At 42.5% G+C, this 14,015-nt stretch overlaps 1 protein-coding gene and 1 pseudogene across 2 annotated transcripts in view; one reads left to right on the top strand and one right to left on the bottom strand.

The window, feature by feature from the left end:
• Positions 1-6,709: 6,709 nt before the first annotated feature.
• LOC125128484 (nuclear transport factor 2-like) lies at positions 6,710-9,984 on the bottom strand (annotated as a pseudogene).
• STRN (striatin) overlaps positions 9,839-14,015 on the top strand; it is a 104,461-nt gene continuing 100,284 nt past the window's right edge. The window contains exon 1 of one of the 2 annotated variants that reach the window (XM_047782284.1): positions 9,839-10,216. In XM_047782284.1, coding sequence (XP_047638240.1) covers positions 9,983-10,216 — 234 coding nt within the window. In that variant the 5' untranslated portion in view covers positions 9,839-9,982. The remainder of the gene's footprint in view (positions 10,217-14,015) is intronic. The other variant, XM_047782285.1, reaches the window with a different exon arrangement.

Here is a 14,015-nt window from a genome sequence, read left to right on the forward strand (position 1 = left end):
GGGAACCTCCATGTGCCTTGGGTGCGACCCTAAAAAGACAAAAGACAAAAAATAAAATAAACTGGTTGTGTTAATGTATAAATCAATATCTCAACAGCTGCCCTCTGTGCTTAGAAAGGAAATCCGGAGTTCCCGTCTTGGCGCAGTGGTTAACAAATCCGACTAGGAACCATGAGGTTGCGGGTTCAGTTCCTGCCCTTGCTCAGTGGGTTAACGATCCGGCGTTGCTGTGAGCTGTGGTGTAGGTTGCAGACGAGGCTCGGATCCCGCGTTGCTGTGGCTCTGGCGTAGGCCGGTGGCTATAGCTCCGATTCGACCCCTAGCCTGGGAACCTCCATATGCCACAGGAGTGGCCCAAAGAAATAGCAAAAAGACAAAAAATAAAATAAAAAAAGAAAGGAAATCCTACTTTTTTGCGTCACAGGCTTTATTAATTACAAGATGATCAGGAGACCACATCTTAAGGTCTGAGGACTTCCATGGTTAAGCAAAAACATTGCTTTTTTTTTTTTTTCCCCCAAAGATTATTTTAACTCTGCTGAATTAAATTTCTGAATAAGGGAAGAGAAAATGAACGATTACTGAGCACGTAGTGTGACAGAGCCCTTACATGTGTTATTTCAGTTAGTCTTGTGAATACAATAATAGCTGTCAGTATTCCATACATACTGTATGTCAGGCACTATTGATGGTGGGTTTACATTTCTCCTCTCATTTCCTCTTGACAGTAATTTTGTAAGGTAAATATTATTCTCATATTAAAAATGAGTGGACTGGAGTTCCCACTGTGGCTCAGTGGTAACAAACCCGACTAATATCCATGAGGATGCAAGTTCAACCCCTGGTCCAATGAGTGGGTTAAGCATCCGGCATTGCAGTGGGTTGTTGCTCAGTGGGTTAAGGATCTGTCTGAGCTGTGGTATAGTTGCAGACACAGCTTGGATCTGGTGTTGTTGTGGCTGTGGTATAGGCTGGCAGCTGCAGCTCTGATTTGACCCTTAGCCTGGGAACTCCCATGTGCATGGGTGCAGTCCTTAAAAGAATAATGATAAAATAAAAATAAATTTAAAAAAATAAAAATGAGTGGACTGCAGATAAAAAAATATTAGTCTATTTGTTCAAGATTTCCAGATTTGGAAAACTGTAAAATGAGGAATAAAATTGAGGTTTAACTCATTACAAATACCCTGTCCTTTCTAGGTGTTAATGTTTTGGGGATTTTTTTTTTTTTTTTGAAATTCAAAAGCATTTTTACTGTTGTATTTGAAAATGCACATCAAGAGAGAACTTTGGGATGCCTGTTATGTTCAGTTTCATGATCTTGGTAGTAGTTACATACAGTGGTTCAGTTTGTGAAAGTTCCCTTAAAACTTTTGAGCTTTCCTGATAAAATATTTACTTTAAAAAATGTAATTCATGGGGAGTTCCCATCGTGGCTCAGTGGTTAACAAATCCGACCAGGAACCATGAGGTTGCGGGTTCGATCCCTGGCCTTGCTCAGTGGGTTAAGGATCCGGCGTTGCTGTGAACTGTGGTGTAGGTTGCAGACAGGTCTCAGATCCTGAGTTGCTGTGGCTGTAGGCCGGCGGCTACAGCTCTAATTCAACCCCTAGCCTGGGGACCTCCATGTGCTGTGGGTGCGGCCCTAGAAAAGGCAAAAAGACAAAAAAAAAAAAAGAAAAGAAATTAAAAATAAAAAATGTAATTCATGAAGTACCCTGGTGACTTGGTGGGTTAAGTATCCAGCATTGTCACTGCTGTGGCTCAGGCTACTTCTGTGATGCATTTTTGATCCCTGGCCCAGTAACTTCCACATGCTACAGGTGTAGCCATTAAAAAAAAAAAAAAAAATTTCATGCTGAACACAGAAAATGTGAAAGACAGACTGGCACAAGGGGAAAAAAAAGTAATTGGTAAGCTCACTACTCAAAAATCTAACAGTTTCATAAGCTGATTCAATATAGTAGGAAATGGTGGGCTTTCTGGTCCTTATGTCTTAAAGCAATTTAGGGCAAAAGAACTCTAACGGAAGGTCTTCTTTTTAAAATAATGTGTGGTTTTTTTGTTAAATTATGAAAGAAATATTATCAGATGTCAGAGTTCCCGTCGTGGCTCAGCAGAAATTAATTGACCTAGTATCCATGAGGATGCAGGTTTGACTCCTGGCCTTGCTCAGCAGGTGAAGGATCTGTGGTATAGGTGACAGATGAGTCTTGGATCCCACATTGCTATGGCTGAGGCACAGGCTGGCAGCTACAGCTCTGATTTGACCCCTAGCCTGGGAACTTCCATATGCCATGGGTGCGGCCCTAAATAGATGAAAGAAGGAAAGAAAAGAAAAAGAAATATTAGCAAATGTAGAACTTTTGGGGAAAAAGAAAAATGTAAATCTCTTCAGAATTCCACCTTAATATAACCAGTCATATTTTAGTGTACTGAGTGAAGGTTTTGTTACATTATAGATCATAAATACTGTTAGTGCTTGAAAGGCAAAAAGGTACAATAAAGTCAAACTATGATTTAAACCAGTGCTGTTGTATATATGTGATAGTCCAAGTTATCTATAAATTTAATTTTTTTTTCACCTTTTGACCCCATTCATCCATTTCTCCCACCAACCAACTCTGGCAACCACCAATCTGTTTTCTGTGTCTGTGGTATTTGTTGTCTTCTGTCTGGTTTATTTCACTTAGCATAATGCCCTTGAGGTCCAGCCACATTGTTGCAAATGGCAGGATTTCACTCTTTTTTTTTTTTTGTATGAGTAATACTCTGTCTTGTGTGCATGTCCATTCATCCATTGATGGACAGTTAGCTTGTTTCCATGTCTTGGACATTATAAATAATGCTGGAATTAACATAGGAATGCAGATATCTCTTTGAGATAGTGACATCATTTCCTTCAGGTATATATCCAGAAGTGAATTTACTGGATCATATATTCTATTTTTAATGTTTTGAGGAAACTCCATTTTGTTTTCCATAGTGTCTGCATCAATTAATAACCCCGTCAACGTTTCCCTATCCCCACATTTTTCTCAACACTTATTATTTCTCGTCTTTTTGATTATAGGCATTCTAATAGGTGTGAGGTGATATTTCATTGCGGTTTTGAGTTGCATTTTGCTGATGAGTAATGATGTTGAGCATTTTTTCATGTGTCTCTTGGCCATCTACATGTCTTTGGACAAATGTCTGTTCACATCTTCTGCACATTTTAAAATCTGATTGTATTTTTGTTGTTGATTTGTGTATGTTCTTTATATGTTTTGGATGTTAAACCCTTATCAGATATACAGTTTGCAAATATTTTCTCCCATTTAGTAGGTTGCTCTTTTATTTTGTTAGGTTTCCTTTGCTATGCAGAAGCTTTTTAGTTTGATGGAGTCCTATTCGTTGATTTTGCTTTACTTGCTTTAACTTTTTGGGTCGAATTAAAAAAATTATCATCAAGACCTATGTCAAGGAGCTTACCAACCATGTTTTCTTCTAATTTTATAGTTTTAGGTCTTCTGTTTAAATCTTTAATCCATCTTGAGTTCATTTTGTGTATGTATAAGATACTGGTCCAGTTTCATTCTTTTGCACATGGCTGTCTTGTTTTCCCACCACCATTTATTGGAGAAACTATCCTTTCCCCATTGCATATTCTTAGATCCTTTGTTATATATTAATTTACCATGTATGTATGGATTTATTTCTGGGCTCTCTGTTCTGTTTCGTTGACATATGCATCTGTATTTATGCCAATGCCATACTATTTTAATAACTATAGCTTTGTAATAGACATTGAAATCAGGGAGCATAATGCTTCCAGCTTCATTGTTCTTTGGACTGCTTTGAACATCTTTGGTGATGTCATGCAAATTTTAGGAATATTTATTCTATTTCTGTGAAAAATGCCATTGGAATTTTGATAGGGATTGCATTGAATCTATAGATTGCTTTGGGTAGTATTTTAACAATATTAGTTCTTCCAGTTCATGAGCATGGAATAGCTTTCCATTTATTTGTATCATCTTCAATTCCTTTCCTTAATATCTTATAGTTTTCAGTGTATAGGTCTTTGGCCTCCCCAGTTAAATTTATTTCTATGCATTTTATTTTATTTTGATGCATTTGTGAATGGGATTGTTTTCTTTTTCTTTTTTTTTTTTTTTTTGCTTTTTAGGGCTGCACTGGCGGCATTTGGAAGTTCCCAGGCTAGAGGTCTAATTGGAGCTACAGATGCTGGCCTATGCAACAGCCATAGCAATGTGGTATCCGAGCTGTGTCTGTGACCTACACGACAGCTCTCAGCAACACTGGATCCTTAACCTACTGAGCGAGGCCAGGGATTGAACCCGCCACCTCATGTTTCCTAGTCAGACTTGTTTCTGCTGTGACATGATGGGAAATCCTGGGATTGTTTTCTTAATTTCTCTTTCTGATAGTTTGTTTTTGCCATGTAGAAATACAACTGATTTTTCTTTTTTTTCCTTTTAGGGCCGCACCCATGGCATATGGAAGTTCCCAGGCTACAGGTCTAATAGGAGCTGCAGCTGCCGGCCTATACCACAGCCACAGCAATGTGGGGTCCAAGTTTCGTTGGCAACCTACACCGCAGCTACCATCAATGCCAGGTCCTTAACCCGCTGAGTGAGGCCAGGGATCAAACCCACATCCTCCTGGATACTAGTCAGGTTCATTACCACTGAGCCACAGTGGAAACTCCCAACCAATTTTTGTTATTGATTTTTTTTTTATCCTGCAACAATACTGAAATTACTTGTTGGTATTAACTTTTTTGATGAAGTCTAGGGTTTTCTGTACATAGTATTAGGTCATCTGCAAATAGTGATAGTTTTACTTTTCTTTTTCAAATTGGATGTGTTTTATTTCTTTTTCTTGCCTAATTATTCTAGGTAGCACTGCCAATACTATGTTAAATAAAAGTAGCCAGAGTAAGCATCCCTGTCTTGTTCCTGATCTTAGAGGAAAAGGTTTCAGTTTTTCACCATTAAGAGGGTGTTAGCTGTGGGTTTGTCACAAATGGCCTTTATTATGTTGAGGTACATTCCCTTCATAGCAGTTTTGTTGAGAGTTTTTATCACAAATGGATGTTGTATTTTGTCAAATTATTTCTCTGCATCTGTTAGATGTTCATATAATTATTTATTGAGATGATTATATCTTTTAGTTAATGTGAGGTATCACATCGATAGTAGATTTTCAACCAGCCTTGCATCCCTGGAATAAATCTGAAATGATAATAGTGTATGATCCTTTTTAATGTATTATTGAATTTGATTTGCTAATATTTCATTGAGGATTTTTATATCTATGTTCATCAGGGATATTGGCCTGTGTTTTTTTTTTTTTTTTAATGTGGCATCTTTGTCTGGTTTTGGGATTAGGGTAATGCTAGCCTCATAAAATCAGTTTGGAAGAGTTTCCTCCACTTAGTTTTTTGGAAGGATTTGAGAAGGATTGGTATTAATTCTTCTTTGAATGTTTAGTAGAATTCACCAGTGAAGCTGTCTGGTCCTGGACTATTGTTTATTGGGAGGTTTTTGATTACTGATTCAATCTCCTTATTAGTAATTTGTTGGTTCAGCTTTTCTATTTCTTCCTAATTCAGTATGGATACGTTATATATATGTTTCTAGGAATTTATCCAGTTCTTCTAATTTGTCCAATTTGTTGACATATAATTGTTTGTAGTAGTCCCTTACGATCTTTTGTATTTCTGTGGTATCATTTCTGATTTTTTTTTTTTGTCTTTTTGCTATTTCTTTGGGCCGCTCCCACGGCATATGGAGGTTCCCAGGCTAGGGGTCGAATCGGAGCTGTAGCCACCGGCCTACGCCAGAGCCACAGCAACGCAGGATCCGAGCCGCGTCTGCAACCTACACCACAGCTCACGGCAACGCCGGATCGTTAACCCACTGAGCAAGGGCAGGGACCGAACCCGCAACCTCATGGTTCCTAGTCGGATTCATTAACCACTGTGCCACGACGGGAACGCCCCTCATTTCTGATTTTATTTATGTGAGTCGGAGGAATCTTTTTTTCTTCTTCTTCTTCTTCTTCTTTTCTTTTTTAGAGCTGCATCTGCAGCATATGTAAGTTCCCAGGCTAGGGGTCGAATTGGAGCTGCATCTGCTGACCTACACCACAACCACAGCAACATGGGATCTGAGCCATGTCTGTGACCTACACCACAGTTTGTGGCAACGCTGGATCCTTAACCCACTGAGCAAGGCCAGGGATCGAACCTACATCCTCATGGATATTAGTTGGCTTCTTAAGCTGCTGAGCCAAACAGGAACTCCAGAGGCTTTTTTTTTTGAAAATTGTAATGGTTTTATTGTATTATGTACTGAAACATCTGAACAAAGAAATATCTGGGCAGGGAGGCAGCTGCTTTCTCCTTCACTTCTTTGGGTTAATAGAGCAACTTGTCATTAGATTAAAAAAAAAAGAAGACAACTTTTGCATTACTTAAGTCTAAGGTATGCTCTGGTACAACACAAACTTCTCCTGTCGGATGTAACTAGCCTTGTGTCCAAACATCATGCTCAATACTCGGTAGCAAGCAGTGCACTACCCCCACTCCCACCGTGGCCCTGCTCGTTTGTGTATGATATTTGGAGCATCTGGAGGAGTGTGAATAATGTGAGGAAGAAGAAGGGGGAGGAAACAGCATGAGTGCCTGGCTGAGAGGTGGTCAGCAGAAGTTTTATACGGCAAGCTGGAACATGTCTTTGGTGCAGACCCAAGCACTGCAGTTTTTTTTTTTTTTTGGCCTTTTTGTCTTTTTAGGGCTGCCCTGCCCCATAGAGATTCCCAGGCTAGGGGTCAAATTGGACCTGTAGCTGCCAGCCTGCACCAGAGCCACAGCAACTCGGGATCTGAGCCGCATCTCAGACCTACACCACAGCTCATGGCAATGCTGAATCCTTAACCCACTGAGCGAGGCCAGGTATTGAACCCACGTCCTCATGGATGCTAGTCAGGTTCGTTAACTGCTCGGCCACAACGGGAACTCCAGCCCCAAGCATTGTTAATGTTCTTTATTTTATATTTTTTAACATATTTATTTATTTATTGTCTTTTTAAGGCTGCACCCGCGGCATATGGAAGTTCACAGGCTAGGGGTCAAATTGGAACTTCGGCTGGCAGCCTATGCCACAGCCATAGCAACATAGGATCGGATCAGAGTCTGCAACGTACGCCACAGCTCAGGGCAATGCCAGATCCCTAACCCACTGAGTGAGGCCAGGGATGGAATCTGTGTGTCCTGAAGGGTACTAGTCAGATTTGTTTCCCCTGAACCACCATGGGAACTCCTGATGTTTTTTAATAGGAATATCTGGTGGAACCCCATGATGGGGTTCATCACCCTTGAGGCTGCCCAGAACCATACTGATGATGCAGCTATCTGGTATGGGTTGACAGTCCTGCGCCATGATCTTATGCTAGATTTTCTGGAATGGAAGGCTGGACAATTTCTCCACAGTGGCAGCTTTCCCCTGGAACTGCTGTCCTTCCCATGAAAGGCATGATGTGTTAATAGAAATTGCACCCAGTTAGGTTCTATCATTATCAAATACCTGGTAATAATGCTGAATGAAGCTGCATCCAATCTGCTCCCACCAGATAGCTAGTCAGATTCTTAACCTGCTGAGCCTCTGGTCTGTGCCAGGGGAATTTTTTCTTAATGATTCTCTCCGAAAGAGTTATAGGTTCTACCGTTAAATTTAATCATTTATAATAAGTTATAAACTTATCTAAAGGAATTATCTGATACATCTTTCTCTTCTTTTCCTTTCTTTTTTTTCCTTTTTTTTCCTAGGCCACACTTGGGACATGTGTAAGTTCCTAGGCCATGGATCCATCCTGTGCCATAGCAGCAACCCAACCTGCTGCAATGACAATGCAGGATCCTTAAACTAGTGCACCACAAGGGAACTTCAAGACATGTTTTCTATTAGAGGGGGAAAAAAAGAACTTTTAACATTCAAAAACAAAAAATTGCAATCTTGTAAGATTACTTAAATCCCTCAGATGAAAAAATATGCCATTGTTGCATTACTGTCCCCTCAGTACTCTGATAGATTTGATAAGTAAGGGAGGAGATAATCTGTTAATGGAAAGATTAATGAACTAACAATCAGTAATTCTCATTTCTAGTTTTGCCTGCGCCACTCACTCAAAGTCTTATTGTGAACAAGTTAAACTTCTTTAGAATCCCAAACCGTAAAATGAGAGGACTGGGCAGTATCTCAAAGGATACTTACAGCCAAAATAATTTATGACACAGGGAATTTGGCCAGGCCTGGATCAAACTTTTATTACAATAAAGAATGAATTCATAAAGCAGAAACATTCAATAACTGGGAGAAGAGAGCTAGCCATCTTTATTTGCAACCAGAGCAGATACAATGTGTTTCCTGTCCTTTCCACAAGTAGCAGTGGGAAGAGGGGGAGGGGGAATACAGGGACAGGATGTCCTTCCCTGACATGTCACTCACTAGCCTATATTTTTATATTTTTTTCCATGGCCATTAGGTTTGATATCCCAGAAGCCCATCCCACAAAAGAACTACAAATAACTTTTTGTAGGGACAAAATAAGTGCTTAATTTCATTTTCACTTGTTAAATTTTTTCAGGTCCCTTCCTTTCATTATCATTGTAGTGTGAATTAATAGTGACATAATTTCAAGAACTTGGGAGAAGGATAACATTTAGAGAGAAACACTTGAAAGGACTTTGATGGGCCTTTGGTAGATTAATACTATTGCCAGATTGTAAGTGAAACGTGGAAGAAACTGGGAACCGGACAAGTGAAAAAGGAGAAGTGCCCGGATACCTAAGATAGCTCTAGGGAGTAGAAAGGGATTTTGTTCTTTTAAATAGTGTAACTTTAGGGCACTGCGAGAATTGATTGTATAGTTGCCAGTCTCCCTCTGAAGACAGGAACTGTGTCATTTATCTTTATATCCCCAATGAGATAACTTACAGTCAAATATTTGTTGAAATGTGTACCGACTGCTCAGGGATAAGGAAAAATGAGTTCGAAATAAAAGAGCCTTGGATATTTGTAACGTTTACAGGATTTACTGCAAGCTATAAAGGAGGTGAAGCAGAGCCCTGTTTTAGATGAGGTGTCACCAAACCAAAAATTGCAAGAAACAGAAAGCTGCTGTGTTGCGTTCAGGACAGAGAGATGATTAGTTCCTTCTAAATGGAAAGTGATCAGGCAACACGTTTGACTGAACCTCTAGCGAGAAAGAAAGGCAGGGACGACCGCGATAAGGAGATGGACAGAAGTGGAGTGTCTTGGGTCAGAGAATCACTCGAGACGGAACAGAAGGGAGAGGTCCGAGCGTGCTGGCTAGAGAATCCCGGGCCATGGGGTCGGACCGGCGAAGCTTGCTTTGAGCTTGTTTCTTAACAGAACTACCAGGAAGCCGTAGGAGATGTGCAGCTTAGGCTGGCATTTCGGCGCGGTAACTTCCGTGTGTGTGTGTGTGTCTGTGTGTGTCTGTGTGTGTGCGCGCGCCACAGTGAGCGCCTCCCAAGAACTTCCGCGTGCTAGGGAGGCTGGAGGACCGCCAGCCAGCCCCTGCTTAACCAAGAGGAAACCCGCGCTCCCCGCCGGGGGCCGCCCCCTCTCCACCATGGGCTGGGGCGGGCCCGGGGGCGGGGCCGCGGTGGAGCCGCAGCCGGTCGCAACCCCTCAGGCAGCCGGGGCGGTGCTCGCCGGCACCACGCCCCGCGACTACATTTCCCAGCAAGCCCCGGGCCGCCCGCGCACCGCAGTTGACCCATTTCCCGGCCCGTCCCGAGCTCGGCCGGCCCCCGCGCCCAGGCGGCTGCTCCCTGCTGACTGGGGTGTGGGCGGGGAGCGGCGGAGGGAGGAGGAGACGCTGCTGGCCGCCGCCGTTGCCTCAGCTGCTGGGCGCCTGGGCAGCTCCCCGGGTTCCTGCGGCCGCCATGGACGAGCAGGCGGGTCCCGGCGTCTTCTTCAGCAACAACCACCCGGGCGCCAGCGGTGCCAAGGGTCTCGGGCCTCTGGCGGAGGCTGCCGCGGCCGGCGACGGGGCGGCTGCGGCGGGGGCGGCGCGAGCCCAGTACAGCCTCCCGGGAATCCTGCACTTCCTTCAGCACGAGTGGGCCCGCTTCGAAGTGGAGAGAGCCCAGTGGGAAGTAGAGCGGGCGGAGCTGCAGGTAAAGACCCTCCCGGCCTGGCCGTCTTCATCCCGCCTCTCCGCTCTCTTCCGCCCCGCCCCGGACCCTTCCCCCTCCCCCGCTCCGCTCGCTCGTCCCCTCCCCCTTTGCTCCAGCCCATCCCACCCAGAACCTCATCCCTTTCCTCTCTTCACCTTTGCCTTTAGGGACCCCACTTCCTCGACCCGGGTTCCCACTCCCAACCCCCCCCCCCCCCATGCGTTGTTTACCCTCCCCGCACCTTTTCGTCTGCTCCTTTCCACTCTTAACTCTCAGGCTTGTTTGAACTCTCTCGCCATTCCACATTTTAGGTCTTCCCTTTCAGTTTACTAATTGGGCTGACAGTAGTTTTGAGAGATGAGCAAATCATCCCCTGTCCTAGTGAGTGGCCCTCCTAGGTCTAGGGAAGATGCCTGGAAAAGGTATTGACAGTTGGCGCCTCTCTGTGAGGAAGGCGATCAGAGAAGACAACAGAAGTTGTATCCGTGAGGCCTTGACTTTAAGGCAAGAAGCTGCCGTTGGGTCAAAGTGTTACTAGGAATATCTGCTCCCTTTTTATATATGTAAATGTTTCTTCTTTACTTCTTCCTCACCCCATCCCGCGTTTCTTTTAGATATTTCAGACTCGTGGATTTTGAATGAAGAATCTAGATAGATAATCACAATCAGATAATGGTTCAGAGATGGTTTCTTGTTCTCAGAATCTAAAACTTCCCAAGGGTTAATTTTATGTTCAGGGTTTTGTGAGACTGACTTGTACTTTAAAAGGAACTAAAAGGAGCTTTAAAGTTGGTTACATTTCCTTGCATAATCTGCAAGATAAAGTATATCCAGGGAGGAGCTATTGTGGGATCTTGGAAGAATGAAAGTGAGGCTGATACTTTGCAGGCCATTCTGAACTGGTAAGTAGGTTTCAGTGGCTGTTTTTAAAACTTCCAAGGCATACACTAATTTCACAAGGAATTTAAAGAACTGCGAGTGGCTCTGCCTTTCTGTCTTTTTGGCTAATCCTGTATGCTTGTGAAATCTGAGTATAGTTTTGGTTGGTGAAACACTTGAAGTTAAAGTGCTACCCACTGTGTCACTTTTTTTGGTACCATGTATTTTCTTTGGCACTTAAGAGGAAAGAAGAAACAGAATCATGTTAAATAGAATCATGTGCTGTAACAGGCTGCTTTGGTGTAGTGCAAGTGGTTGTGGAAAGAGCAAGCAGAAGGGGTTACAGTATAAGCTGTGCTTGCTGCCCGCTCTTTGACCTTGAGCAAATCCTTTAACTTTTCTGAACTTCAGTTTCATCATTTATTTATTCAGCATATTTATTGAATGCCTACTGTGTGCCTGTAGGCTCTGGGATTTACAGAATTGACAAAGCCTCTGCCCTCATGGAGTCTATGTTTTAGTTGGGAGTCGAACACTGAGCAAATGCAGCTGTATAGTGTACTGGTCCATTAGTGGCAACTGCTTGGGGAAAAGTAAATCAGGGTACAAGAGTGGAGTGTGAGGGGGCAGCTGTTTTAGATGGGGGTTGTCAGGGAAGGCCTCTGAGGAGTTGAATGAGTTGAGGGAGTGGCTACAGTTTCTGTGAGACTGATTCCCGTTTTTACAGTTTTATGTTTATATTCTTTGGCAACTTTTTCATCTCTACTGTTATGTTACTTTAGTATCTACTCTGTTGTTATTTGAATTTTTCCTCATAGTGAGCTAGCAATGTATTCCATAAGTGAACTTGTGGATTTCAGACTTCAAGGAAGTATTAAAAAGGCAGGCTTTAAATTTATTTATTTATTTTGGCTACACGCAAGGCACGTGCAGGTTCCGGGGCCAGGGGTTGAAGCTGAGCTGCAGCTGCAGCCTACACCACGGCTGTGGCAACAATGGATCCTTAACCCACGGCATTGGGCTGGGGATGGAACCTGTACCTTACCAATGACCTGAGCAACTACAGTCAGATCCTTAATCCACTGTGCCACAGCAGGAACTCCTAACTTTAATGTTGTACAATTGTGGACAGTGATTTTTGTATGTAGCTGCTTAGATTTTAATTTCTTTTTCAGTTTAGGGAATGTAAGAGAAGTCACACTCATTTGTTCAAAAACAAACAAGTGAACAATTCTTACCTTCCTATCTTGGAAGTATGAGAATTTCCAACCTATTTCAACTTCTGTCCATACCCCCATATTTAACTTTTAAATTTATCTGTAACTGTAGTTACTCTTCAGTTTTGCCCTCTCTACCTTACCCCCTCCCTGCCCCAATATATACACACACACACTATACTTACTGGGTTATTTATGGCAAATGTTAAACTTCAGGTAGGTTTCCCATTGGTGCTTATACTAAGGGCACTACATTTTTACAGTATCTTGGTTTGTGCTCCAGTTCAATTAAGCATCCATGGAGAAACTTAGAAAATGTGCCATAGTTTTTTGTTGCTTTTTTTTTTTTGGTCTTTTGTCTTTTGAGGGCCACACCTTCGGCATATGGAGGTTCCCAGGCTAGGGGTCTAATTAGAGCTGTAACTTTTGGCCCATGCCAGAGCCACAGCCACAGCCACACCAGATCCAAGCCATGTCTATGACCTATACCACAGGTCATGGCAACACCGGATCCTTAACCCACTGAGCGAGGCCAGGGATCAAACCCACAACCTTATGGTTCCTAGTCGGATTCGTTTCCGATGCGCCATGACAGGAATTCCTGCATAGTTTTTAAACAGAGCAAATAGGCATTTTGGGAGGAGGGAGTTTCCAGGAATCTGTGGTTTTTGACCTCCTTATTAGCATAATTGAATATATATTTTAAAAATCATTTCTTTATATCAACATCATTAAATTCGACCATATCCCTTCTTTTTTCCATTGGAATTTTTCTAGTAGGAAATAAGAATTGAATGAATGGTAATGAAATTTGGAACAGTTGGTATCATCTTTTTAATTTTTAAATCTCTTCTTAAGTCAATACCAGAGTCAACAAAAATACTTTTAAGATTAGGTCTGATTTTTCCCTTCAGGAACCTGTCAGTCCTGCTCTTTCAAGTTGCCTGGGCAGAGTTGTGAAAGGCAACCCAAGCTCTCATCTCCCTGGCTTGCTTACACCATATCCTCCGTCCTTCAGATCTTGGGAGTAAGGAACTGGCCACATTATGCCAAAAACTTATTTGTCATTTCTTGCCCCCTTGTCCATCTTTGTTAAAATAAAACTCTTTTTATTTTTGGCAATCTCTCTCCCACCTCCCCAGCACCATTCAAATGAGAGTAGGTAATTTATGGGAAAAAAATGGTCAAGATTATTCCTGAGCTTTATATTTGTGAAAGAAATTGAAGATAGAATATAAATCATAACATTTTAAAGAATTTTTAGTCTAGGAGACATTGTGCTAAATGCTCTCAAACATGCTGTCTAGTTGGAGTAATAGAACAAACAAATTGCATAGGAATCAATTTTTATCATTTTGGGGGCTTAAATTTTCTGGGAAGAGTGTAAGAAAGGAGAGCTAGTGGTGAATGGGGAGGGTAGAAGGGAAAAAGACCTTATGAAGCTGCAGTTCCCGTCGTGGCGCAGTGGTTATTGAATCCGACTAGGAACCATGAGGTTGTGGGTTTGATTCCTGTCCTTGCTCAGTGGGTTAAGGATCCGGCGTTGCCGTGAGTTGTGTAGGTTGCAGACACGGCTCAGATCTGGTATTGTTGTGGCTCTGGTGTAGGCCGGTGACTACAGCTCCGATTAGACCCCTAGCCTGGGAACATCCATATGCCTTGGGTGCAGCCCTAGAAAAGACAAAAAAAAAAAAAAAGACCTT

Source organism: Phacochoerus africanus, chromosome 5 (assembly GCF_016906955.1).
Source record: "Phacochoerus africanus isolate WHEZ1 chromosome 5, ROS_Pafr_v1, whole genome shotgun sequence".
NCBI lineage: Eukaryota > Metazoa > Chordata > Mammalia > Artiodactyla > Suidae > Phacochoerus > Phacochoerus africanus.